This window comes from Poecilia reticulata, chromosome 6 (assembly GCF_904066995.2).
Source record: "Poecilia reticulata chromosome 6, P_reticulata-male-v2, whole genome shotgun sequence".
Lineage (NCBI taxonomy): Eukaryota > Metazoa > Chordata > Actinopteri > Cyprinodontiformes > Poeciliidae > Poecilia > Poecilia reticulata.
In genome coordinates this window covers 2,444,334-2,469,684 of record NC_088835.1, presented here as the reverse complement: position 1 = coordinate 2,469,684, position 25,351 = coordinate 2,444,334, and the positions used below count along the sequence as shown (strand labels likewise).

At 37.4% G+C, this 25,351-nt stretch overlaps 2 protein-coding genes across 6 annotated transcripts in view; both read left to right on the top strand.

Moving 5' to 3' along the window:
- Positions 1–11,824, top strand: part of si:ch211-284k5.2 (uncharacterized) — a 29,926-nt gene extending 18,102 nt beyond the window's left edge. The window contains exons 6-9 of the mRNA XM_008410890.2: positions 2,680–2,863; positions 3,865–3,962; positions 10,609–10,786; positions 11,702–11,824. Of these exons, the coding sequence (XP_008409112.2) occupies positions 2,680–2,863; positions 3,865–3,962; positions 10,609–10,786; positions 11,702–11,803 (562 nt within the window). The 3' untranslated portion in view covers positions 11,804–11,824. The remainder of the gene's footprint in view (positions 1–2,679; positions 2,864–3,864; positions 3,963–10,608; positions 10,787–11,701) is intronic.
- Positions 11,825–12,764: 940 nt separating this feature from the next.
- The window catches only part of LOC103465763 (integrin alpha-11-like), a 117,241-nt gene continuing 104,654 nt past the window's right edge, over positions 12,765–25,351 (top strand). Inside the window, exons 1-2 of one of the 5 annotated variants that reach the window (XM_008410893.3) lie at positions 12,765–13,455; positions 25,027–25,138. In XM_008410893.3, coding sequence (XP_008409115.2) covers positions 13,407–13,455; positions 25,027–25,138 — 161 coding nt within the window. In that variant the 5' untranslated portion in view covers positions 12,765–13,406. The remainder of the gene's footprint in view (positions 13,456–25,026; positions 25,139–25,351) is intronic. The other 4 variants (XM_008410892.2, XM_008410891.3, XM_081607636.1 and 1 more) reach the window with 4 other exon arrangements.

The window sequence follows — 25,351 nt, the reverse complement described above, 5'->3', positions numbered from 1 at the left end:
GAGAGTATTATTGAGGCTTTTATTTTTTAATTTTTAGTAACCTTCATTTGAAATGGCAATACTAATCCCATGTGTAACAGTGGTCTGGTAAAACCAGTTATGTAATGCCCAATAGAGCAATTACATGATGTAAAAATTGTCAAGGCTTTTATTTTAAAATTTTCAGTAAGCTTCATTTGATATGGCCACACTAAACCCATATGTAATAGTGATTGTGTTAAAGCAGTTATATAATGCTCAAAACACAAGTCGTTCTGAATGCCAGCTAAGTCCTCCTCTTTAGTAACTGACAACTGTCAGTTACATGTTGTAGTTCTGACATGCTCCTCCGCCCTCTGTTTTAACTGAGAGTTGGCCATAGTTAGAACTACAGTGATGGCGTGTTTGAAGTCCTAAGCAGGCCCTCTGCCCTGCTTTGTGTTCTCTCGCTACGATAATTAATCCCCTGCCAAGTGCAGCTGTGAGTGAGCGGGAGAGAATTCTCTGTTTAAGCCAGCCTGTTTCTCACAAAAAAGCACTTCAAACAACTCCTTCCCGTTCAGGAACCGTTATACATATTCAAAAACTGTTTGAAGCGTATAAGAGGGCTATTTGTCATCTCCGATATTCCCGCGATTCATATCTCCACCTCACTCACAGTAATAACAGCGATGAGACAAAGATTGTGCGTGCTGAGGTCTGACATTTTTCAGAAATATAATTGGGTCAGAGCATGAGTTTGTCCTGTTGCATGACATTGGTTGGAAGCACCTGAACAGAAAACCATAAGCCCTTGACAGAAATCCGTCAGCCTTAGAGAAATTTTGAAAACATTTTACGGGAGCAGGCATGTGTATCAATGTCATGACCGACTTTCATGCCAATAGACAAATTTTGGAGGCAGGAGAGCGATTTCAAAATTATTTTGGGGTCAAAAATCCACTCCGTTTCTCACTCTAACGGAGCAGCAGTTGGTGTCAGTTACACTTTGCGTTTCGACAGTTGGAAATTTAGCTCGTTTTTCACTTTTTACGTCACACTAGAATAATAGAATAAAGAGATATTCTATTGGGAGTAGAACAACAGGTGCCTGCCATGAAATGCATAGAGGCAGTCACTGCTCTCCCTATGCATTGCTATGGCAGGCCCCAACTAGAAAATTCTTGAAGAAATTTAACCGGGGCCTGCCAAAGTGTGTCCGTCGGTTGGAACCCAGCGTTCTGATGCCAAAAATTTGCATCAATGCTAAAGAAAGCTGCAATGTACTCAACAGCATGTGGAGAGTCACAAGCATGTTGAGTAACATGGACGTATGCCATGCTGTATGTTAAAATTAGTGCATAAGTTAAAATTTGCCAAAATGCTAATAATAGCATGAATGCTATCAGTAGCATGTGGGGTATCACTAACATGTTGTGTGTTATAGACTTACTCCATTCAGGATACTAAACATAGCTAATAAGTATGAAAAGCATTCTGAAGCTCAACATTAGCATCAAGGCTGCGTTGCTATGGTAATTAATGACCTGCACCTGGGCTGTGTCTCTGTGTCAAACAGAATGGTGGAGAAAGAGTTCCTATCTTTGTGAGACACTGATCTGAAGTCTGAAGCACTTTTACAGAGAACTACAACCCCTAGAAAAATTTCGAAAACATTTTACAAGAGCAGGCATGCATCAATGTCATGACTGACTTTCAGAGCAATAGGGCGATTTTTGTGCCCATGAGGGCAAGTTAAAAATAGTTTTGGAGTCAGAAATCCACGTGCTGTGTGTGTGTCAGAGAGAAAGATTCCTGATTCTGTGATACTCAGTCTTGCTCTTTGTTCATTTTTTCGCAATTTATGTTGCCATGGTAACTCCGAATCCCACTGAAAATGGATCCGGACGTTTTGATACTACTTTTATGGGGGTGCACGCAGCGGTACGAGTCACATTAACGGTGATGGAAGAAAAATAAATAAACTTAAGAGACATCCTATTGGGTGTGGAACAATAGGTGCCTGCCATGCAATGCATGGAGGCAGTGACTGCCTTGCTTCACTGGCAAGGCAGTCACTGCTCTCCCTATGCATTGCTATGCAGGCCCCAATAAAGATATGGATACCACATACACTATATTGCCCAAAGTATTCGCTCACCTTCTTAAGTGTTTCCCAATTATTTTCTGTCATGCCGCCCCTAGGGATAATATATTTGTTCACGTCCCCCGACTCTTGCCCAAATTGAAATACTATTGAGAATCTGATAATATTTAATAATTTATCTGTACATCCTACTGGCTCCACCATTAAATGACCCGGTTAAAAACAACTGAAATGAGAGGTAGTAGCTCATTTTATTGTTTTAAGTTTCTAAACAATTTCCAAGTTCAGTTTATTAACTCAAGACTGCTCAGTCTGTCGGATTCTCAATAGAGAAAAAGTGCAAATGATAAGTGATTTTAATTATTTGGATGGGTGGGCAAATACTTTTGGCAATATAGTGTATAATATGAATGGATTAATATGTAAAAAGTCCACTAATGGGCTATGTAGAATCCAGAACAGGTTAATGATTCTTAAGTGAAATCTCTTCATAACCTTACATATAGGTGCTACCTGATGCTTTTTTTCTTTAGGTTAGTTTTTTTGGGGGACATCTTGGAGAACAAATTGGAAACAAAATAACACTTTTGTTAAACTTTTTTCTGTATCCTCAGTTCGAATGCTGGCAAAAGGAAGCAGGATCTTATGATCATCAGTGAGCAAAATCGGGCCATGTACAAACGACTTGCATCCCGTAGGTCTGTATACTCCCGGGAGAATTGGTTGGGTCACTGGGAGAAGATGGACCGCTTGCTACAACACATGTCCCGGTACCCCAGGGAACAACCAGCTAAACAAGTGAGACCACACTATGTGTGTTATGTGTCAACATTAAAATTTACACTGACTACACATGTAGGAAACTGAACAACTTTTCAAATTTAACCAGAATATGTTGAAATCAATGGGAATCTAGAAATCACAAGAGATGATGACTGGGACCAACGGAGAAAGAGGACAGTTGGCCATAGGAGCTGGTGTTTTGCTGCTGCTGCTGCCACCTTCAGCTTCATAAATAAAACTGTCGCAGCCTGGGGTGGGTTGTCTTTAAGGTTATGAGTGAAAGAAACCAGCCTGGAATAATACTCCAGGAAAACTGAATTGTAATAAGGGCACATGCAAGTTCTACTGGAAGAAGGAGACAAGATTCAAAAGTTCTACATTATTTATTGGAGTTACCTCTGGTCGGACTGTGTGATCTGGTAAGTAGTTCTACAGTTCTGTGTCCGGTCTGGTAACAGCTGTTTAGGGTCCAGTCTTGGTTTAGTCGGATTGGTGGTTTCATATTCAGTACTGGCAGCAGCAGCAATTATCTCTGTTAGCATTTCAAGGAGTTTCTAATAGAAATATTAATTTAAAAAAAAAAAAGGTTTCCCTACAGAGTCCAGTTTATTTCTCAAAATCTGTAGTTTATCTCTCAAAGGTAAATATTTGTCAGTGAATATGTCAGTGCCTCAGAATGACAAGGAAACGCAGGGAATTGTACATAATCACTTGCATGGATGTACAAAAGCATTTGCAACTTGTTCACAGAAATGAGAAACTGTTTTTTTTCCTGTTGTACACAAGTGACACAGTGAATTAAAGATTGATCAAGTAGTTTTGAGAATTTCAATTCTGTTCTGAGAAAAGCACTAAAGTGATTGAGAAAAACTGTAAATGTATCATAGCACATGTCAGGCAGCATCAATGTGACCTGAGTGATGCCTGTTGAACTGTGAAATGGTGGAAGTAATATGTAAGTTCAGCTTATAAGCTGTACATGTGTTTGTAATCAGTTCTGTGTTTTGTGTTTGCAGAAACTGGAAAGGAAAGAGAAGATGGTGACCTTGGACAAGCAAGACCAGTCTACAAGCAAGTCAACCACTGGCAGAAGCAAAGTCGTTCCTGGAGACCAGTAAAGCTCACAACTTATACAGAAATGTTTAGCAAATTCTGCTTTGACATTTTAAGCAAGCAACATGCTGCCACTAGGCCTCAGTGTCTAAAATCCTTAAATGGCCTACATAATCTACATCACATCCCATGCAGTAGATAAGACATCACCAGTCTTTTTTACTTATTTTCATGGAAGCAAATAAGACAAGACATAATATTTTTATTGCTCATTTTGTATCTAGAACATAAAATTACGGTGGTACGCTCATTTATGAATGAATAAATACAGTTAACTGAAATGTAATATCAATGTAACAAGAATATAATAAAGATGTTGATACCTTATACACTACATTGCCCAAAGTATTCACTCACCTTCTTAAGTGTTTCCCAATTATTTTCTGTCATGTCGCCCCTAAGGATAATACATTTGTTCACATCCCCTGACTCCTGTCCAAATTGAAATACCATTGCGAATCTGAGAATATTTAATAATTTATCTGTACATCACACTGGCTCCACCAATAAATGACCTGGTTATCAAAACAACTGAAATGAGAGGTAATAGGTCATTTTATTGTTTTAAGATTCTAAACAATTTCCAAGTTCAGTTTATTAACTCAAGACTGCTCAGTCTGTGGGATTCTCAATAGAGAAAAAGTGCAAATGATAAGTGATTTTAATTAACTTTGACGTACATTTTTACAATAGAAATTTATTATCTTGCTTCTTTTTCAGCTTGTTTTTCAAAAGGTATATAGTTTCAAAGGTAAATTTTGTGCAAAATTTGCAACAATATTGTTTATTCCAGCTTTTTAGAAGAGATGAAAAGTGGATATTTTACTTTCACAGAAAATACGCCTTATCTACTGTATGTTTTGGGCTTTTTCTGAATGCTACAGTTATTTCCTTACAATGGGGTTAGAGCCAGACTAAGAGTGTTTGTTGTTTATTTGTTTTGTTGTTGTTGCTTTTTTGCTTTTATTTACAGTAAAGTTGTAATGATACAAGAATAACGTTTAAAAAAAGTTCTGAAAATTCAACACCACACTGTGCCAAAAAGAGGAACACCTAGGGTCTTGTAAAGTTATAGTTGGTTTTTACAAATAAGGAAATATTTAATCTTAACATATCAGAAACTAATCTGATCTATTAAGACGCTTTAAATAATAAACAATTATTTATTAAAGAATTGTTATTTCAAAGAACGACTTGCTGAGCTGGTAATGTCATATTTTGATCATTCTATCAAAGCTTTTTTCTTATTAAAATTTAAAATTACATTTTTCTTCTCGTCTTTTAAATACTTTGTAGTATCTACTCTTGTAATATGACATTGTTCTCGTAATTTTATGACTTTTTTTGTAGTTAAAAATAAAATCTTAGTCTGGCCCAAAAACTCTGTCATACTTGTTTTACTAACCTCTGCTGTGGTTTTTCTTTTCACTGTCACAAACTTCTTCATCTATCCTCTATGGCGGTAGATAAGTTTCTAAACATAGACATAATATAAGAATAGACGCCTCGTGGACCGCTCTCGCCTATTGTAGCTGATGAGATTTAGGGCAGCCATCTTTTAGCGACTCAGCCTTATGTGTTTGTCAGGCACAATGATGTATCTGCATATTTAATCCCATAATCATAACACGCATTTTTGTTAATGAAAACCGTTAACCGTCAAACAGCTATCAAAGCTACATTTATAAACACTTGTATTATTTAATTGTATTGATACATAGTTCAGAATATTTAAATATGCTTAGTGAGGAAAACAATAGAATAGAAATTCTATTGTTTTCTAATATTGATGTAATATTGAAGTATGATGAGCATTTTACAAAGCACAGAACCGTTCATAATTTATTTAATAAATTCTTAAGTAATATCAGTACATATTTATACGAATATACAAACACAAATAATGATTAAAACTGACGCAAATAATACTGAATAACATATTAGATTTTTTTATATATTTATATAAGTATATATAAATATACATATAAACAGGTATAGCCTAATATATATTATTGATTGACTGTTTTCCATCTGACGAGTTCTAGCTTCAGTGATTCAGCAGCTGAGATTGAGTCCAAAATACGATGCGAGATTCATCCATGCTGCAGTAAATCTGTCTCTCTTTAAAGATAGTTCCCACTTCTTCCTCACATCGTGTCTTTAGGAAACCTTCAAAACAAAAATCAAAGTTTTAGGAGGTGTCTTACTTTTGACAGAGTGAAAGAATTACATATACATAATAGTCTATACCACCTTGTAAACTTTGCTGGTGCAGTATAACATATATTAGAAAACTTATATTGTTATAGTACTTATAACAATATAAGTACTATAATTGTTATAGTACTTATAACAATATAAGTTTTATAATATATGTTACACTGTTTCATTTCTAAGGTACTCACTTGTGTCAGATAATCTAATTCAGTGTTAGAGAATAATGAATTTTTTATTTAATATTTACAGAATCTCAGTTAGCCTTCATAGCGGGGCTGAACTCCGGCATTACGCCAAGCACTATAGCTCAGTGATTCTTGAGAATAGGGAAAAAACAGGTCCCTATTATCCTATGGATAAAGCACAAAATTTGAATAAAATATACACAAAATATAATTTTTTCAAATATCTGACTAAACTAACCTGGGTCATGTGAGCACAACAATGTATATTTTCCAGGTATTTGCTGAATATTTTTTTATTTTAAACATTGTAGTTGGTGGATGATGTCCGTAAAAGCCATTGTCCAGGAGCAGAACTGAATACATTATAATAGTTTAAAACAATTAAAGAAATACTAAAATTATATATTATGACAATTAAGTATAAGTAGTCATATAAATAATTAGAAAAGTATCAATAAATTGAATTAAAAATAATTTTTATATATTTTACAACTCCATTGAAATTTGTCCCTAGTTTTTGTCAACACCGTCAGAAATTAAAAGAATGTAAAAAAATCAGGCATTATTAGGGGGCACCAGAACTTCTGAGGACCCCATGACCACTTCCTTTCTCTTTCTTTGCTAAGAGGGCTAGTTAGCTCTGGTTAGCTTATGTTATTCTCTAGTTTTTTCTTCTTTTTATTCCTAAATTGTTTGTCAAAACCATGATGTGTCAACGCCATAACTGACAATTTACAAAACTTTGATGAAATTTTGTGAAATAAAAGCTTAATTTTGATCAAATGTAAAGATTTCATGGACCTGAAGAGCTACAATATGGCCTCCTTCAGAATAACATTATATAAATTGAGGTAGTTTGGCATTTTGTCAACTCTGTCAGAAGTCAACTCCATCAGAGTTTTTGTGATTCTTTTCATGAAATTCTTGTCAAATCTCACTTACATGTGTAATTAATTCATTTTAATGTATTTTACATAAATTGCATTACTTCATATGTATCAAGTTTTTAATTTTACTTACTAGTTTCTCACCACCTTCAGTTCTGTCAACTCCGTCATGCAGTGTCAACTCCGTCAGATGGACTTTTTGTTGTTTTTTTGTTTTAAATAATATTTATTTTGTTTCTTGAGAAGCATTTGTCTGTAAAATGAGTAAAAATATCACTAAAAAGGTCATTAAAAATTATTTTTTATTTATTTTTGTCAGATGGTGATGACAACGTTCTAGGTCAGGTCAATTAAAAATGTAATTTTAAAAAAAAATTTGCAACTGGGAGCCTGTTCCTTAGCATCTTTACATTTCCAAAACATTATTTGTCATATTTGCATACATAAGGTTGAGAAATAACAAAAAAAAATTTATGGGAAAATTAAAACCCATTTTGTCCCTATTCTCAAGAATCACTGAGCTAATATTAGCTGGTATCTCACCGGTTGACATAAATACAGTAAAGTAATATTCTAATCACAAAATATACACAATAATATGTCCGTCATACTTGTGAAACGTTGCCTGTCGAGCCCTCACATCAATAATCCGTCGATCCGAACAATATCCCTCAGTGCTGAGCAGGGCCGTGCAGAGACCACTAAAGGGGCAGGTGCTCAAAAAAAAAAGGGGGCACATCTAACCTCATTCTAGGACAGAATATTAACAAAGCCACTCAGCTTTCAGAAATTAATAAACAATGATAAATTACAAAATTGTGAGATATACAATCATAGCTAACAAACATCTCTATAGAGCATAACACTATGCATATGTAAGATATTTTATTAGTAATTTCTTTCTGCAGGTCTACTTTGTTATAGTAAAGTATTGCAATATTCAAACCCGCAATTTAGCAAGATATGTAAATCAGAGCTAGACCACCAGACATATTTTGTCTTTACAGAATTACACTATTAAAAATATAAACAAGGGCACAATGCAACCTTTTAGTGTACTGTAATCTATAAAAAAGAGCTGCCTGTTTGCTGCAGTGGAGATGAAGATGGTCCATTCAGGAAATCAGAGGTGCATCAAAAAGACAAAAGCAAAAATTGAATCGTTAATGCTTGCCACCATGAGAAAGGCCTACCGAGTTTTGCTTAAAAAATTTAAATCACACATTTTTGACTCATGAAGTTAATTTCTGTTATTTGCAAAACAAACTTATTTGCGCTTGTCAGAAATCATTTCTTGCTATTCTAAGTTTTTGTTTGTGACTCAAAGTTTTGCTTGTGATTCTCACATGAGTTGTGGGCAGGGCCCAAAATCACAACAAAAGATTTCTGATTTGTGGAAATAAATGTTTATGTTTGGTAAAAATGAGTTATTTAATTAAAAAAAAATTTTAAACAAAACTTTGTTTTGTTTTGTTTTTTTAAAAAAGGAATCATTACAATTCCAAAAGTTTTGATTACAATTTTATTTGACTTAACTGAGGTTAGTTTTTTTTCATTGAATAATTGGGAAACAAATTTAACTTCATACTCTGCGAACCAGACACTAAACTTAAGCTCTGGAAGTTTGTCCCCTACATTAATGACACACTTTTATTACATTCATTATATATAACATGGTAATTCAGGGTGAGTTATTTTTAAACGAAACGATACATTCAGCGTTTTCCGTCATCTGACAAGTAGCAAGTCTACTCCACTTTATTCACCAAAAACGTTTTTTGTTTTTTTTATTCACCAAAAACTGTTCTGTAATCTGGAACGTTCGCAACGTTGAGCTCCACAGTTAGCCGCCTCATCTCACTGCGCGAGAGGCAACTGCGTCGTGCGTCACGGGCAAAGGTAACAAGGTGACCGGCTTATTATCCATCCATCCATTTTCTTACACCCTTGTCCCTCGGTGGGGTCGGGAGGGTTGCTGGTGCCTATCTCCAGCTGGTGTGCCGGGCGAGAGGCGGGGTACACCCTGGACAGGTCGCCAGTCTGTTGCAGGGCAACACAGAGACACACAGGACACACAACCATGCACACACACACTCATACCTAGGGGCAATTTGGAGAGGCCAATTAACCTGACAGCCATGTTTTCGGACTGTGGGAGGAAACCGGAGTACCTGGAGAAAACCCACGCATGCACAGGGAGAACATGCAAACTCGATGCGGAAAGACCGGGGCCGGGAATCGAACCCAGAACCTTCTTGCTGCAAGGCATCTTCTGCTGTTTTGCTTGAGCAAAGTAGGAGAGACGACCGCTCCAAGATGGCAGCCATATTTCCTGCGTCGGAGCAGCCAATGCGGGGTCTACTCTTATGTCTATGTTTCTAAACATCCGAGCTTGGTCTTAACGGAGCTCTCAGTTATGCTCAGCTGAGTGTAGACTACCTCTTCTACTGGCTTGAACAGGCAGGATATTGATTCATTTGAACTGCTGCTACCTAGTGACAGGAGGCTTGTTTAGCAGTCAAGCATAACTCAAGACAATTATAAAATCCTGCTTCTGGAGACATGGATGCAGAGTCTGGTGTGGAGACACCAGACTCTGCATCCATGTCTTTTTTTTTACCTTGCTTTGTGCTCTGATGCACAGTCATTTTGTAAGAGGAAGGGGTCAGCTCCAAACTGTTCCTACAAAGTAGGGAGCATGGAGTTGTAAAAGATGTTTTGGTATGCTGACCTATTCAGTTTTTTCACTGGAACTAAGGGGCCAAACCCAGCTCCTGAATAACAACCCCACACCACAATCCACCCTCCACCAAACTTTACACTTGGCACAATATAGTCAGACAAGTACTATTCTCCTGGCAACCACCAAACCCAGACTCGTCCATCAGATTACCAGATGAAAAAGCATGATTTGTCAGTCCAGAGAATGCCTCCACTGCTCTAGAGTTGTTTTGGTGGCGTTCTTTACACCACTGCATCTGATGCTTTGCATTGCACTTGGTGATATTTGGATGAAGCTCTCTGCGGTCTGTTCCTGAGGTAATCTGAAGGCCACGTGAAGTTTGGAGGTCTGTAGTGATTGAGTCTGCAGGAAGTTTTTGACCTCATCACACTATGTGGGCAAATACTTTTGGCAATATAGTGTATAATGTGAATGGATTAATATGTAAAAAGTCCACTAATGGGCTATGTAGAATCCAGAACAGGTTAATGATTCTTAAGTGAAATCTCTTTATAACCTTACATATAGGTGCTACCTGATGCTTTTTTTCTTTAGGTTAGTTTTTTGGGGGGACATCTTGGAGAACAAATTGGAAACAAAATAACTCTTTTGTTAAACTTTTTTCTGTATCCCCAGTTCGAATGCTGGCAAAAGGAAGCAAAAGGACATCCCTGGGCAAAATCAGGCCATGTACCAGCGACTTGCATTCCATAAGTCTGTGTTCTCCCGGGAGCATTGGTTGAGTGACTGGGAGAAGACGGAGCTTTTGCTACAACACATGTCCCGGTACCCCAAGGTACAACCAACTAAACAGGTGAGACCACACTATGTGTTATGTGATAACGTTAAAATTTACACTTACTACACATGTAGGGAAAAGCAACTCTAAATTCTATAACTTATGGCATTCTTTCATGACATTCTTACTCTCTTCAGTCTCTTTTCCCGTACTGAGTGATGCCCACTGCACCTCCCCCACACCTGTCCATTCCCCCACCCCTTTTTAATTTTCATCTTTTCATTAGGTGTGTATATGTTTTGTCCTGTTCAGTCATGTATGAAAAAGAAAAATACTCATAGTAGGTGAATTGTATGCCTTTTTCCATCTGTACACTCGATACCTCTTTTGTGCCCGTGTTTAGTCTTTTCTGTTGATGTCATGGACATCAACAGAAAAGATGTCCATCTTTTCATAGTACACAGTTGAAACTGTGTACTATGTGGCATACTGTGTCATTAGTAGTTAAATTGTATCTTGTAATGTCTCCTTTCCTCCTAATAAAAATATTAATAAAAAAAGGTTTCCCTACAGAGTCCAGTTTATTTCTCAAAATCTGTAGTTTATCTCTCAAAGGTAAATATTTGTCAGTGAATATCTCAGTGCCTCAGAATGACAAGGAAACGCAGGAAATTGTACATAATCACTTGCATGGATGTACAAAAGCATTTGCAACTTGTTCACAGAAATGAGAAACTGTTTTTTTTCCGTTGTACACAAGTGACACAGTGAATTAAAGATTGATCAAGTAGTTTTGAGAATTTCAATTCTGTTCTGAGAAAAGCACTAAAGCGATTGAGAAAAACTGTAAATGTATCATAGCACATGTCAGGCAGCATCAATGTGACCTGAGTGATGCCTGTTGAACTGTGAAATGGTGGAAGTAATATGTAAGTTCAGCTTATAAGCTGTACATGTGTTTGTAATCAGTTCTGTGTTTTGTGTTTGCAGAAACTGGAAAGGAAAGAGAAGATGGTGACCTTGGACAAGCAAGACCAGTCTACAAGCAAGTCAACCACTGGCAGAAGCAAAGTCGTTCCTGGAGACCAGTAAAGCTCACAGCTTATGCAGAAATGTTTTGCAAATTCTGCTTTGACAAACAACATGCTGCCACTAGGCTTAAGTGTCTAAAACCCTTAAGTGGCCGACATCATCTACATCACATCACATGACATGCAGCTTGCTGTGTTTTATGGAAGCAAATAAGACAAGATATATTTTTTATTTATCATAATTGATCATAAGGAACATAAAATTATGGGGGTATCCTCAGTTATGAAGAAATTAATACAGTTACCAAAATATAATTTTAATATAACAACAATATAATAAAGATATGGATACTACTTACATTATGTCAGAATGTGCTGACATTTGACAAGCTAGAATGATATGTGACATAAGTTCCTTTGGAAAAATATCAGGTGCTTATCCAATTTCAATTCAAATTATTTATATTGCACCATTTCACAACAAATGCTGTCTTGAGGCACTTTACAAGAAAGTCTTTTCATGCTGACATGGCTGAGGAAGTTGTTACTACCTACCACCAGGGACAGAACTAAAACATGCAGGATGTGGCCCTCAACTTTGGGCACTACTGGTGTATACATTCCAACTGATTGTATCAAGCAATACAGTAAGTCAAATTCATTACTGAAAGGAGTTTAAAAAGATTTATCTAAGGAAGGCGAGCAGTTTCCTCCTGTCTACTGTCACTGCAAACATAGCGACAGTAGAGAGTTGTCTTGTTGACTTTTCAGCAATCCCTCATGCTGAGCATGCATGTAGTGACAGTGGGGAGTAAAATGTCCCCTTTAACAGGATGAAACCTCAAGGAGAACCAGAACCTGGTTCAGTCCATCTGAAACAACTGACCAGACCGTCAGCTGTTTGACAACCTGGTCAAGTAAATGTTCTGACCAGCAGAACATTTACTTGATGGCTGGATTTTTTGTTTGTTTGTTTGTTTGTTTTGTTGTTGTTTCTTTTGGGGGCTCTTGGCTCTTTTTAGAAGCAGCAGATACCCAAAGGGAAGGACAGAAACATGCAAACAGTGAATTTTACAAAATAGTTGTCCATTTCAGACAGGACTTTAAGCCCACTTCTGCTGAGTGTATGCATTGCACATAAGAAATATTTCACACATTTTAATTCAAGTACAGTCTAAGGTTAACTGGCACAGGAATCTTTTGCATCGCACTGAACTTAAAAATCTATTTATTTTTTATGCCATTTAAAAATGGGAAATCATACAAACTGGATTTTTTTGCAAATTGGGTTTTTAGGGAGTTGATAAGAGTACCAGACCTTCAGAGAGTGTAGCCTATTGTTCACAGACTGAGCAAGAAAAAAAAGTCCTTTAACAGGTTACATTGAGGCACATCTGGTCTTAAGCACAGTGAGCTGAATCACAGACAGTTGGAGGAGTTTCCTGTTTTTGTAGCACCACAGACATTAAAGCTAACTTTTGAAAGAGAGGAGGTAAAGTGTAGGGCCATTTAGAGAACTTGTCTGTGTGAGCCCCTCCTCCTTCTCTTCCACTCTGTTCTGCCCCGTCTGTCTCCCATCAGAGCAGCACAGTGAACAATCCACCCTGGGATGAGACGTGCTTATTCTTACTCCATTCATCACTGTTTGTCCTTGAGAGCAACTCATGGATTATCACCACGTTCTTGTGCTGTGGATGTGCACCCTGTGGCCAGGTGAGTGAGCATGCAACACATGATGCATGATGCAGAGTTCATTTCAAATAAGTGCTGCAGGTGACTTTAAGGACATGCCAAATTGTAACCTTTGAGGCATTTATGTGAAATCCCTCCAAGCTGTCAATTACATGTAAGGGACTGTATTTTAAGACATTTAGCAAATTAGCCAAGCTTCCTTTGATTTACTAAATAATCTGCCTCAAATATTTCACATTTCAAGGTGCAGCATCAATTAGAACTGAACAGAGACAGTCCAGTTTATGAGACTGAAGAACTGTGTGTGTGTAATCAGGAGGTCAGCAGCACCGGAGCACCACAGGGAACTGTACTCTCACCATTCCTTTACACCCTGCTCATTTCAGATCTCCAACAGTCAGAGTCCTGACATATACAAAAATACTCAGATGATTCAGCAGCTGACTGGTTTATCAAAGATGAACAGGAAGCTGAGTACAGAGAGCTGGTGGACAGTCTTAACTCATGGTGTGGAAACGATCATCTCATCTTGAATTTGAACAAAACACAGGAGATGATTGTTGATGAAACCAGAATGTGATTCTGTCCTGCAGACTGTTCTGGAGGCTCTGGAGATGATTGTTTAAAACCCTCCTGTTGTCCTCGGGTCAAAATGACCGAGATTTGTATGTATTTTCCCTATACACTGAAAATGAGGACAACAGGAGGGTTTTTAAAAAAGATGTGTAACAAATTAAGGAACACGGAGAACCACGTTGAGCATCCCCTGGATAAGACTCATACAACAAAGATTAGGGTTTTTTTTAGGCTTGCTGTAATACTGACGGCTACAGGAGATCCTTCCTGCCCACAGCCGTCACCATCTGTAAGGAGTCTGTAAAGGGAATTGGAGAATTATAAAGTATTTTTTAATTGAATTGACCTCATCAGCATTTCTTCTGTTTTTGTTTCTTCACTCTTTAATGTTTCAAAAAATAAAACAGGTCATTTCTATCACGCAAAAACATAATCCAATTGCATCCAAACTTTTAAAATGACCAATTCATTTAACAATAAAAAAAATGTATCCATGCCATCCTGACTGAAAAAGTAATTGCTCCCTTAACTTTAGAACTGGTTGTGCCCTACAGCATGAATGACCAATTCACTGTTGCACTATGGCCTCCTTACTGGATTTAAGTCAAGACTTTAACTAGACCACTCCAAAGTCTTGTTTCAAGGTTTTTCTTCATGCAGACTCTTTGGTGTCATCATATACAGTACAAGTCAACAGTCGTTTTGGACTTAGAACTCTTCCATTCATGTTATTTTTGTCCAATTTTTTTTCTTTTTGTTGAATCATGAACCCAGAGCAGGAGTCCTCCACATGTTGTCATTTCACAACTCTTGGATTAAGTTTTGAATGTTGATTAGGGTAGAGATTAAAACCCCCCCACCAGATCAACCTAATAAGGTGGTCTGAAATGTTTCTATTATTCAGTAAGATCAAGTTAATAAACTCTAATGATTAAAGTCAATTCAATTCAGTTTATTAGTACACCAGTAATTCACAACAAATGTCATCTTGAGGCACTTTACCGAAAACAAGATTTTCAATTCAATCACACATAAATGGCTGTTAAAGAAGAATCAATCAATCACATTTTATTTATATAACACATTTCAGCAACAAGGCAGTTCAAAGTGCTTTACATTATAAAAACATAAAAATACAAAGTCATAGAACACAGTCAACTGAAACATTACATTTTGTCAAGTGCTATTATTACATATGAGATTATTGCTATGTAATATCAATACATATGTATTGATATACAATAATGTATATTAATAACATACATTATAGATGTAGACGGTAATGTTTCATTGATTGCGTCTCAAAAGCAACTCTAGACAGGTGTGTTATTAGTCTACCTGTTTTTAATGTACAGCTGAAATAACTTTTTCAACTCCTTTCAAGGAGTAAGACATCTTTCAAAGAGAAGATCTTAAAGTGAAGGGGTCTCTGTCTTTAGATACTCTTAACTCATTTCCTGTCAGGTCCATATTAGTATTTCTGGACCAAGTCATGCCTCTGGAAGTGCATTGGTAAATGGACCTTTCCTGTCTTTATTGTAAAATGAAATTAAACTATTTATTAGAATCTAAGTTCTTGACTATTAGGCTCTTTGTGCTTGATAAATAAGTGAAGCAGACATTGTAGAACCAAAGAAGAATCAGGTACAAAAACAGAAATCAGTGAGAAGATCCAGCAAACTTCTAAAAGATGACCAGAGAAGATCCTTTCTATTTATGTTTATATTATTTTTATTAACTTGTTTTCTCAATTATTCTTGATCTGGCTTTTGAATTATTTGGGGATATATAGATAAAATCTGAAGCCAGTCTCCTTCATAAAATCAATTGGAGTAGTTCATAAACTTTTCATTAGTCTGACATTTTCATTGGGCAACATTCATTTGAGATAGAACAACTTTTGGGGATCATTGGTGTTCAAATATTTGAAGTCTAAGCAAAATTCTTTTTGCTAACCACATGGGGCTTAGCATAGTGATGTTCTAATCTGACAAAGTTTGAGAAAGTGAAGTCAGAGTTGGATTACTTTAAAGTTGTATCCTTTCCACAATACATGAAAAGGACACAAATCAGGAGAGTGGAACTTTTTGGTGGCATGAGCTCTAAACAGAAAACTAACTAAATGAGGAGAGGAGACATTTATGAAACACTCAATTTCAGTAACTATAAACTGCAAAAGTTATTTATGCTTAGTTGCTCTTATAGTTACTAAAATAGTTACTTGCAGTAATTATTTAATTTAGAAAATTACTATTTTTTGTACTACATCACTTAAGTTGACTAACAACATTCAGTCATCCAAAGCCCCATAATGCAGATTTCACATGCAACATTTTCCTTATTGTTTTGAGATTAAATTACTTAAAAACTAAAATACAACTGTGTGAAATTTAAACTATTTGTGGGCAGCCTCTTATATTTGTGGATCCAAACATTGCCTCCAAATCAGGGCCTTCGTGTATAACTTTTTAAAATGTATTGATTCTGCAGATAATGGTGATTAATTGAGCCTGAGTGAAATTGGCTTCAGTTATTAAAGAATATAGTCAATACATAATTTACCACATTGGGATAATTAGTTTTGGATAGTAACTAAAACTAAAGACAGTGTTGACCCTTTTGGTCAGAACGGTGCATTACTTTAGCTAGCAATAGTAGTTCAGGAAGGAGGTGGAAAAGATCGATTGTTTTCACAGATTATGTGTCTCATAACAAACTGTCACGACATGGTGACAGCTTTAACAAATATGGAGAGATTTTTTTTAAATTAAAGTTATGTGGTAGGATGGTGTTCCACCCTCCCCCACTCTGTGCACCGGGCACCGTTGATTGGTGGGCGGGGCGAACGCCTTTATAGTTGGGCAGGCCGCTGCGAGGTGTGTGCGTCTTTGTTTCTCCCACTGTTGATACGGTCGGCGGCTACATAGCTGTCGGAGCGCTTGGGTTTGGTCGACTCGTCTGCGATCGTAAGTGGCAGTTTTGCTCTCTGTGGCTGGGATCATGGTTGGTTTTTGGGTGCTACACCTATCGTGCGTTTCTGCAGTGTTGCTCTGATGGCGTTGCCGGTGTTACGTCAATCCGCGTTTCGCCATCAGATACGGTTCCCCCGGCGTCTTCTTGCCGCTCTGCCCCGCCCACGCGGCAAAATACGCGCGTGCTCGTGCTGAGCACTGAGAAAAGCACGCGCATAGGGAACTATGGACATTGTGAAATCTCAAACAATATGTTTCGGCAAAGTTGTCACTTTCTTCACGTTTTAGCTGGAAACTAATAATAACAAGAACAACAACAACAATAATGATAACAATAATAATAATAAATAATAGTGATGATAAATACATATATGTCACATATATAATTATTATGTATATATATATGTTTTGTTATATATATTCATATATATATTTATGAAATAAAAACAGGGCAATGTATTTTAATATTCGATATTACCCATCAGATACCGTTCTCCTTGTTTTACATCAAAATGCATTGTCCTTTATATAATATATATATATATATATATATATATATATATATATATATATATATATATATATATATAAAAAATATAGCTCAATAGGTAAGTCACCAGTCTTCCACCTGGGAGACCTGGGTTCGAGGCCAGGCTGGGGGCTGGGGCAAAAAGTTACAACGGTGACATTGAGCTGTCAGTGTGGGTCCTTAGGCAAGACCCTTGGAGCTATATAGCCTATCAACTACAACTCCCCGCCCAGAGACTGGGTATGTAGCCCCAGTAATGAACGAACCATCTGAGCTGAACGAGGCAGCAACTGACCTCAGCCTAAAGAGATACACGAGAGAGAATGAAGCCAGGAGGATTAACCGGCTCTTCAGCAGAGGAGCCAAACACCAACTCCTTGTAGACCACACAGTCGCCCGAGATGTACAACATCAATAGGAGCCTTCATTGCAAACTCGATGGGGCTGTGGAAAACCACCCTTGAAGCCAACTGCAAACCACTTGCACAAGTGTCCATCAAATGTGGCATATACCAAGGAGATGGTCTATCCCCACTGCTGTTCTGCATAGGCCTGAACCCTCTCAGCCAAATCATCAACAAGACTGGCTACGAATACCGACTCAAGAATGAGGCCACGATCCAGTCACCTCCTCTACATGGATGACATCAAGCTGTACGCCAAGAGCGAGAGAGACATCGACTCACTGATCCATACCACCAGGATCTACAGCACTGAACCAGGATCTACAGCACTGACATTGGGATGTCATTCGGACTAGACAAGTGTGGTCGGATGGTTACAAAGCACTGAACCAGGATCTACAGCACTGACATTGGGATGTCATTCGGACTAGACAAGTGTGGTCGGATGGTTACAAAGAGAGGTTCCCAGGAGGAACAATAGCAGACATAGAGCACAGTTTCAAGTACCTGGGAATACCACAAGCAAATGGCAACCTCGATGAGGTCACAAGGAAAGGAGCCACAGCCAAATACCTCCAACGAATAAGGCAAGTCTTGTATGGCAAGAACAAGATCCGTGCAATAAACAGCTATGCCTTACCAGTAATCAGATACCCTGCCGGAATAATTAGCTGGCCAATGGAAGAGATGAAGGCCACGGATGTTAAGACTAGGAAGCTACTAACCATGCATGGAGGATTCCACCCCAAATCCAGCACCCTGAGACTGTACACGAGCCGTAAGGAAGGAGGCAGAGGACTAGTGAGTGTGAGAGCCACTGTCCAGGATGAAACATCCAAGATCCATAAATACATCAAGGATAAAGCCTCAACGGACAATGTGCTCAGCGAATGTCTCAGGCAATGGGGAACAGAAGACAAGGTGCTGGAAGTACCATCATGGGAGGACAAGCCCCTACATGGGATGTACCACCGACAAATAACTGAAGTGGCTGATGTCAGGAAAACCTACCAATGGCTGGAGAAAGCTGGACTCAAGGACAGCACAGAGGCTCTCATCCTGGCCGCCCAGGAACAGGCCCTAAACACCAGAGCAATAGAGGCTCAGATCTACCACACCAGACAAGACCCAAGGTGTAGGTTGTGCAAGGAGGCCCCTGAGACAGTCCAGCACATAATAGCAGGGTGCAAGATGCTGGCAGGGAAAGCATACATGGAACGACATAACCAAGTGGCGGGCATAGTGTACAGGAACATCTGTGCAGAATATGGACTGGAAGCCCCGAGATCAAAGTGGGGAACACCCCCAAAGGTGGTGGAGAATGACCGAGCTAAGATCCTGTGGGACTTCCAGATCCAGACAGACAAGATGGTAATGGTAATATATATATATATATATATATATATATAATTAAACATACGTATATACATTTATAATAATTATATGTGACATATGTATTTATCATTACTATAATTTTTTATTATTGTTATTAGTATTATTACTATTTGTTTCCCGCAAAAACGTGAAGAAAGTGACAACTTTGCCGAAACATGTTGTTTGAGCTTTCACGGTGTCCGTAGTTCCCTACGTCCGCGCTTTCTCAGTGCTCATCACGAGAATGAGCGTATTTTGCCGCGTGGGAGGGGCGGAGCGGCAAGAAGACGCAGGGGGAACCGTATCTGATGGGGAAACGCGGATTGACGTAACACCGGCTGCAGCTGGGGGTTGCTGTGGCGTGCGGCTTCCGTCTGGTCCTCACCTGCTGACCCGCTTCCTCACGGGTTAGGCTGTGTTTCCACCCCTGGGTAAGATACCTTCTATTTAGCTTTTGATTTCTTTTATCTGGATCCACCGTTAATTGGTTTTCTGTTTCAGGCACCTGATTGTGTTTGTGGCTGCAGCGCTTTGGACGCTCTGCTGTCTTGTCTTGTCTTGTATTGCTGTTGTTTGTTTGGGCCGCTCTCAACTGAAACCGTTGTGGATTGGGCCGGCTGTGTGGGCGGGGCGTTACTCCCCTGGCCCCATCGAATGGCATTTGGAACTGAATGACGACAACAATTTGTTCCACTGTTTGAAGTATTTTCTTTTGCAGTTTGTTTTGTTATTGAAGTACTAATTTGTTTTAGTTTTTACTCATTTCTTTTGGATTGCATGTTTTCTTTTTTGTTGGACTAATTTCCTTTGCATTGCATGTTATTTTGGAATAATTGAATTTGTCCATCCTTTTTCCTTGTGTGTTCCTTTTGTTCCAGGGACCGAGTAGTGGGCCTGAAGCCTTGTTTTTAAAAACTGTTTTAAAGAAGAATTGTTAAATAAAATATTGTGCACTGATAAGTCTGTGTTCGGGTGCATCTTGTCACTTTAAAAAAAAAAGATCTCCACCTGCTGGTCACAGTTACATACTGCAGCTTGCATAAAATGCAACTACATAGCATTTTTTGAGAAGTATGGAATGTTTTATGTGTATTTTTCACGTTGCTTTTGACTGTTGCTCGTGGGGAGAGACATTTCAGTAATCTAAAACTAAGAAAAAAATTAAGCAATCTACTTGCATACTGTATGTCAACTGTTGTATGTAAAATTCATGAGCAGTAAATATTGTGCTAGTATCAGTATTGGACCAAAGAAAGCAAGGCCTTTACAATTGTGATGCTTTTTATGGGTCACATTATTATACTTGAAGTGTGTTATTTTGGAACAATTATAAATGTATTTTAATGGTAATTGTATAAAATCACAATTTAAAGTGTACCAAATGTACTATACTTGTTTGGAACAACTAAAGTTATACTTTGTGTACCTTAAGTATACGGCTTTTTATGTAATATAAATGTGCTTGATTAGTATATCTTAAGTGTATTATTTTTGTGATCAAATCACATTTAAAATATATTTAGAAGTATACAAGTATTATGTGTTTTATATATTAGTAGTGTGATCACTTGCTACACTTTTGGTTTGCTAATAAAGTACACTTTTCAGTTACTTAATGTCTTTTATTATTATTCTTTGCCATAATACATTAATGTTCCATACACCTTACAGTACTGCAAACACAACAGGCTACAGAACACAGAAGGATCAATTACAACACATTTTCTGAATGACAAAAACTTACATTGTGCATTCAATATATTCACATTTTTCAAAAGTACAATATACTATCAAAATTGTACAAACTGTCAATATATTAAAAGTTTACAGACAACATGCTTATGAAAATTAGCGCAATAAAACAATAAGTACACTTTAAAGGAAATGTGAAAAATATTTTACCAAGGACAGAGTATTTTATACAATGTCACAGTATTCCAGTATTACTGCAGACTAACTGACATTTCTCCTTCCTAAGAACAGTGAGAGGCGGGGTATACCAACGAGCAAGTTGAACAACGTGCATAATTAGCATTTGTATTTATTTATTTCAAACAGGTTTTACAAACTAGTGAATCAGTAGGATAGAGAAAAACATGTGCATAAATAACCAAGAACAAAACAATTAGTTTAATACTACTTTGGTGTTTGAAAAAGAGCAGGAAGAAATGAACACTTAAGTGAACATTTAATCCTACCTCTTATCTCAATTTAATGAAATATATTACCTACTCACTCAATAATGATCAAAAATTTGAAATTAAAATTGTTGTAATATTCATGTGCCTGTTCAATGCACTGTGCTAATAAATTATATCACACAAAAAAGATGGCTACAAACTAACTCATGAGACAATAACATGTACGGATAATATTGGTAGTAGCAATGATGACTGTAAATAACAACCTGACATATAGCTAAAGGTTCCCATAATGATGCATGTTGCACAGAATTTTGTTGTTTCTGCTGTTCTTGTCTCTGTAAAATCCTTTTATGCTTATAAAGCTCATGATAGCTGGTTAAATGGGCAGATTATCTGTCCTGTTGCAGAACCAAACCTGAAATAAGCTGTTTATTGCAAAGACACAACTGCTACCTGAAAACAGCCTTTCCTGAAGAAAGGAAAGCATGGTGCATATCTAATATTCAAATGTTTCTCAGGTGACTTTAACAAAGATTTTTAACAGATTCTCCATTCTTAAGCTAGCCAACTGACAGCAAACTGAGATGATTGGACCAGATGGAACATTACCTACTTCTACTACATATCTAAAGGAAGTATCTGGCATTTTCTTTCTTTCAGAAGGAACTGAAGACAAAGGAACGGTGGAGCAGAGCGTGTTAAAACTGTAGCTTCTTTAACATACCTTGATTTCAGAAACATCAACCATCTTTAACTGTAATGAGATTAGAATTTTCCACATCTTTCTATATTGTAATGGTGTTAATATTGGACATTATGAACAGGAAATAAGAGTGCATGACAAATGGCCTTTGCCCTGTTCTACCTGCCAGGAAAGTGACATTAGCAGGAGCTGCAGTGGTTCTAAGCCAGCCATCTGTCTGCCTGCTGAAGAAGTGACTCAAAAGGCCACGTCAGACAGTGTGCTCACTTCTTCTCATAATCACTTTCATCTCTGGCCTAATTGGAATCATACCATAATAACTTTCATTTGAGACACTGGAATTTTTGCACCTTAAAGTTGTAACGTCTGCAAGCATATTCTTGGTCTGCAACAGCTGCTAATCATTAATCTGTTTTCACTTATGACAACAACAAAAATAAATATGAAGAAAGAAAAACCAGCCAATGAACACTGTTCCACCAAGAGCAACGTCTGACCAAAAGAAGGTCTGCTCAGTTCTATGAAAAATGTTAAGAATTTGCCGTCAGCGCCAGAGGATCATCCAAGTTACTCAAATTGGTGGCAGGAAAACGAGACACTCAGACATGGATCAGAATCTTGCATCCACACTCTGGCAAGCACCTTGTGTCTCCTGCCAACAGATCTGATAAATCATTCTGGGTTCAGCTCACACCGATTACTCTCAGCTGGGAGGAAACCATCACTCTAAAGACTCTGACAGTTCTTCTCTTTTCCAGTGACTTTTATTTCTCTCAGCAGTAGAAAAAAATTATATCATTGCCATCTGTGCTGGCAAACAGTCTGACTGAGCAGACTGTTTATTTCTTCAGCTGCGGTGTTGAATCACAGCACACACAGTACATACTGCAACAGAAAGGTAGCAAAGTAAAAGCTAAAAAATACATGGTGATGTGGTGTTATGTTGAATAGTGTAGCAAATTTAAAAACAGATACAAGAAAAGTTACATATAAGGCAATAAAACCGTTTCAGTGCATTTCAAGAAACTTTCCTCTTAAGAATGGGATTTATTTGCCAACTTCTCCACAGTATAAGTTAGCATATGCATGTCTCATGTTTACAGAAAATCCAGTGAAATACAGGAAAACATATCTTGTAGGTGTTGGTATAAAAACAAAAACACTTTGTCAGAGGTGAGCATGTCAATTTGAGATAATAGAAAAGCAACAGCAGCACGAGTAACAACCCATTCTAACCAAGAAGAATTCCTTACCCACCATAAGCTCCAATGTTACCTGGATCATGTAACAACCTCACTGAAAATTAATACATCTTGTGTCTTTGAAAAACAAATGTCCTCAGCTGATCCATATGTGCAGTTTGGTTAATCAGATCACCTGTCAGCACCGTTTATTGTCAGATGTCTGTAATCCTTCGGATCCCAGTCAGGTTGTCATTTATCTCTACTATCTCCGATGCTTTTATAGATTTTTTTTTTTACGTAGAGTTTTTTCCCTGTTGTGTTTTGCTTTGTAGTTTTGATAATTGTTTTAGCTCAGTTTATTTACAGTTTTAGTGCATGGAATCTAGTCTTGTTTTCTGCAGTCATGTGATTATTTTGTTTCTCACTCTTTAATCCCTATAAACACAGTTAAGTTTCTGTCTTTCTTTAGCTTTAGTTTCTGCCAACAGCATACAATCAGCATTCCATTTCCATGTACAGTATTCAGTATTCAGTGTGCAGCCGTAACAAAACTGGGACCAGTGTCCATTAGACTAATACGAAGCAGAATGAGATATTCGTCAGGATTCTCATGAAATGTGATGCTCAAACAAAAATGTAAAACTTATCAGAGCAGTTAGAATAACCAGGGCTTTACAAAGTGTGGGGTGTACAGTAAAACATGTTGGTGGCAGTGTAACGGTCTGGGGGTGCTTTGCGTTTTCAGAATCCAGAGGGTCTGAACTTAAAACCCTCCAATGTCTCAAAGCTCAGGTTGTTGTGCTTGGTTCGGCCAGCACATTTCACAAAATATGGCAACCATCTTATGCCATATTGAAAGACTCTCAGACAATTCAGCAAAATGTCAACTAAGACTTATTTTGTTGTTACTTGCTTTGTTTCTATGTTTATGCAATAGATGTGTGGATTTGTGGGTGGATTTGAATGTGTTGGTAGGGGATTTATTTTGCTGAAAATTCAAACAAAAGTATTCAAATAAAAACCCTCATTTGTGGCTGATTTACAACTGTGTAAAGATGTTCCTCCACCACTGAAAAGTTGTCCTAACCAGTCAGTAGGTTTAAGGGGAAATCACTTTTTCATACAGGACTATGTAGGTTTGGATTTGTTTCCTGCCTTAATAATAAACACTTTCATTTTAAAAACTGCAGTTTGTGTTTTACTTGTGTTGCCTCTAATATTTAAATTGGTTTGATGTTCTGAGACACTGAAATGTGACAAACATGTTAAAAATAGGAACTCAGTAGAACAAACACTTCTTCACACCACTGAGTAAAACGGGTAACAGCAAAAAGAGTAAAACAGACATACAAACTACAGAGGTCAAATTTATCACATAACACATTTCAACAATAAGGCAGTTATTGTTGAAATGTGTTTATGGCATAAAGTAGTTTATGCCATAAACACATAAAGTAACCAATTATGAAACAAGCAATACATGTTACATTTTGTCAAATGCCATCAAATTCATCAAAACAAATGTACATCAAAAATATTGATGTATATAATCTAACACAATAAAATACCTGAATAACACAATTAACTGGAACAAAAGGAAATTTTTTTTGACTCAATATAATCCCCAATTCTGTGTTGTAAACGTGTGTTGGTTAATTTATTTGTTGAGTGTGCAAAATATGACTATGTGTTTTCCTGTGTTTTAGATCTTCAGCTCTGCTTCAACTTTGACACAAAGAACTACAAGATCTTCCACGGTTCTATAGAGGCTCAGTTTGGATACACGGTTCAGCAGCACGAGGCAGGAGGGCGCCAATGGTAAGAGTCCCCCTAAATTTAAATATTCACAATCAATCAAACAGAATGAGATTTCAAAGCCAATATTCTGACATGTTTCAAGTTTTATGAAGAGTCCTGGGTGCTTTTCCTATATTTCTTTTCATTCATCCATCCTGAAACACTGCCAGTGTACCCATGTCTTTGTACCTGTATTTACATAAAGAAATGTCGCTATTACAGAATAATGAGTCA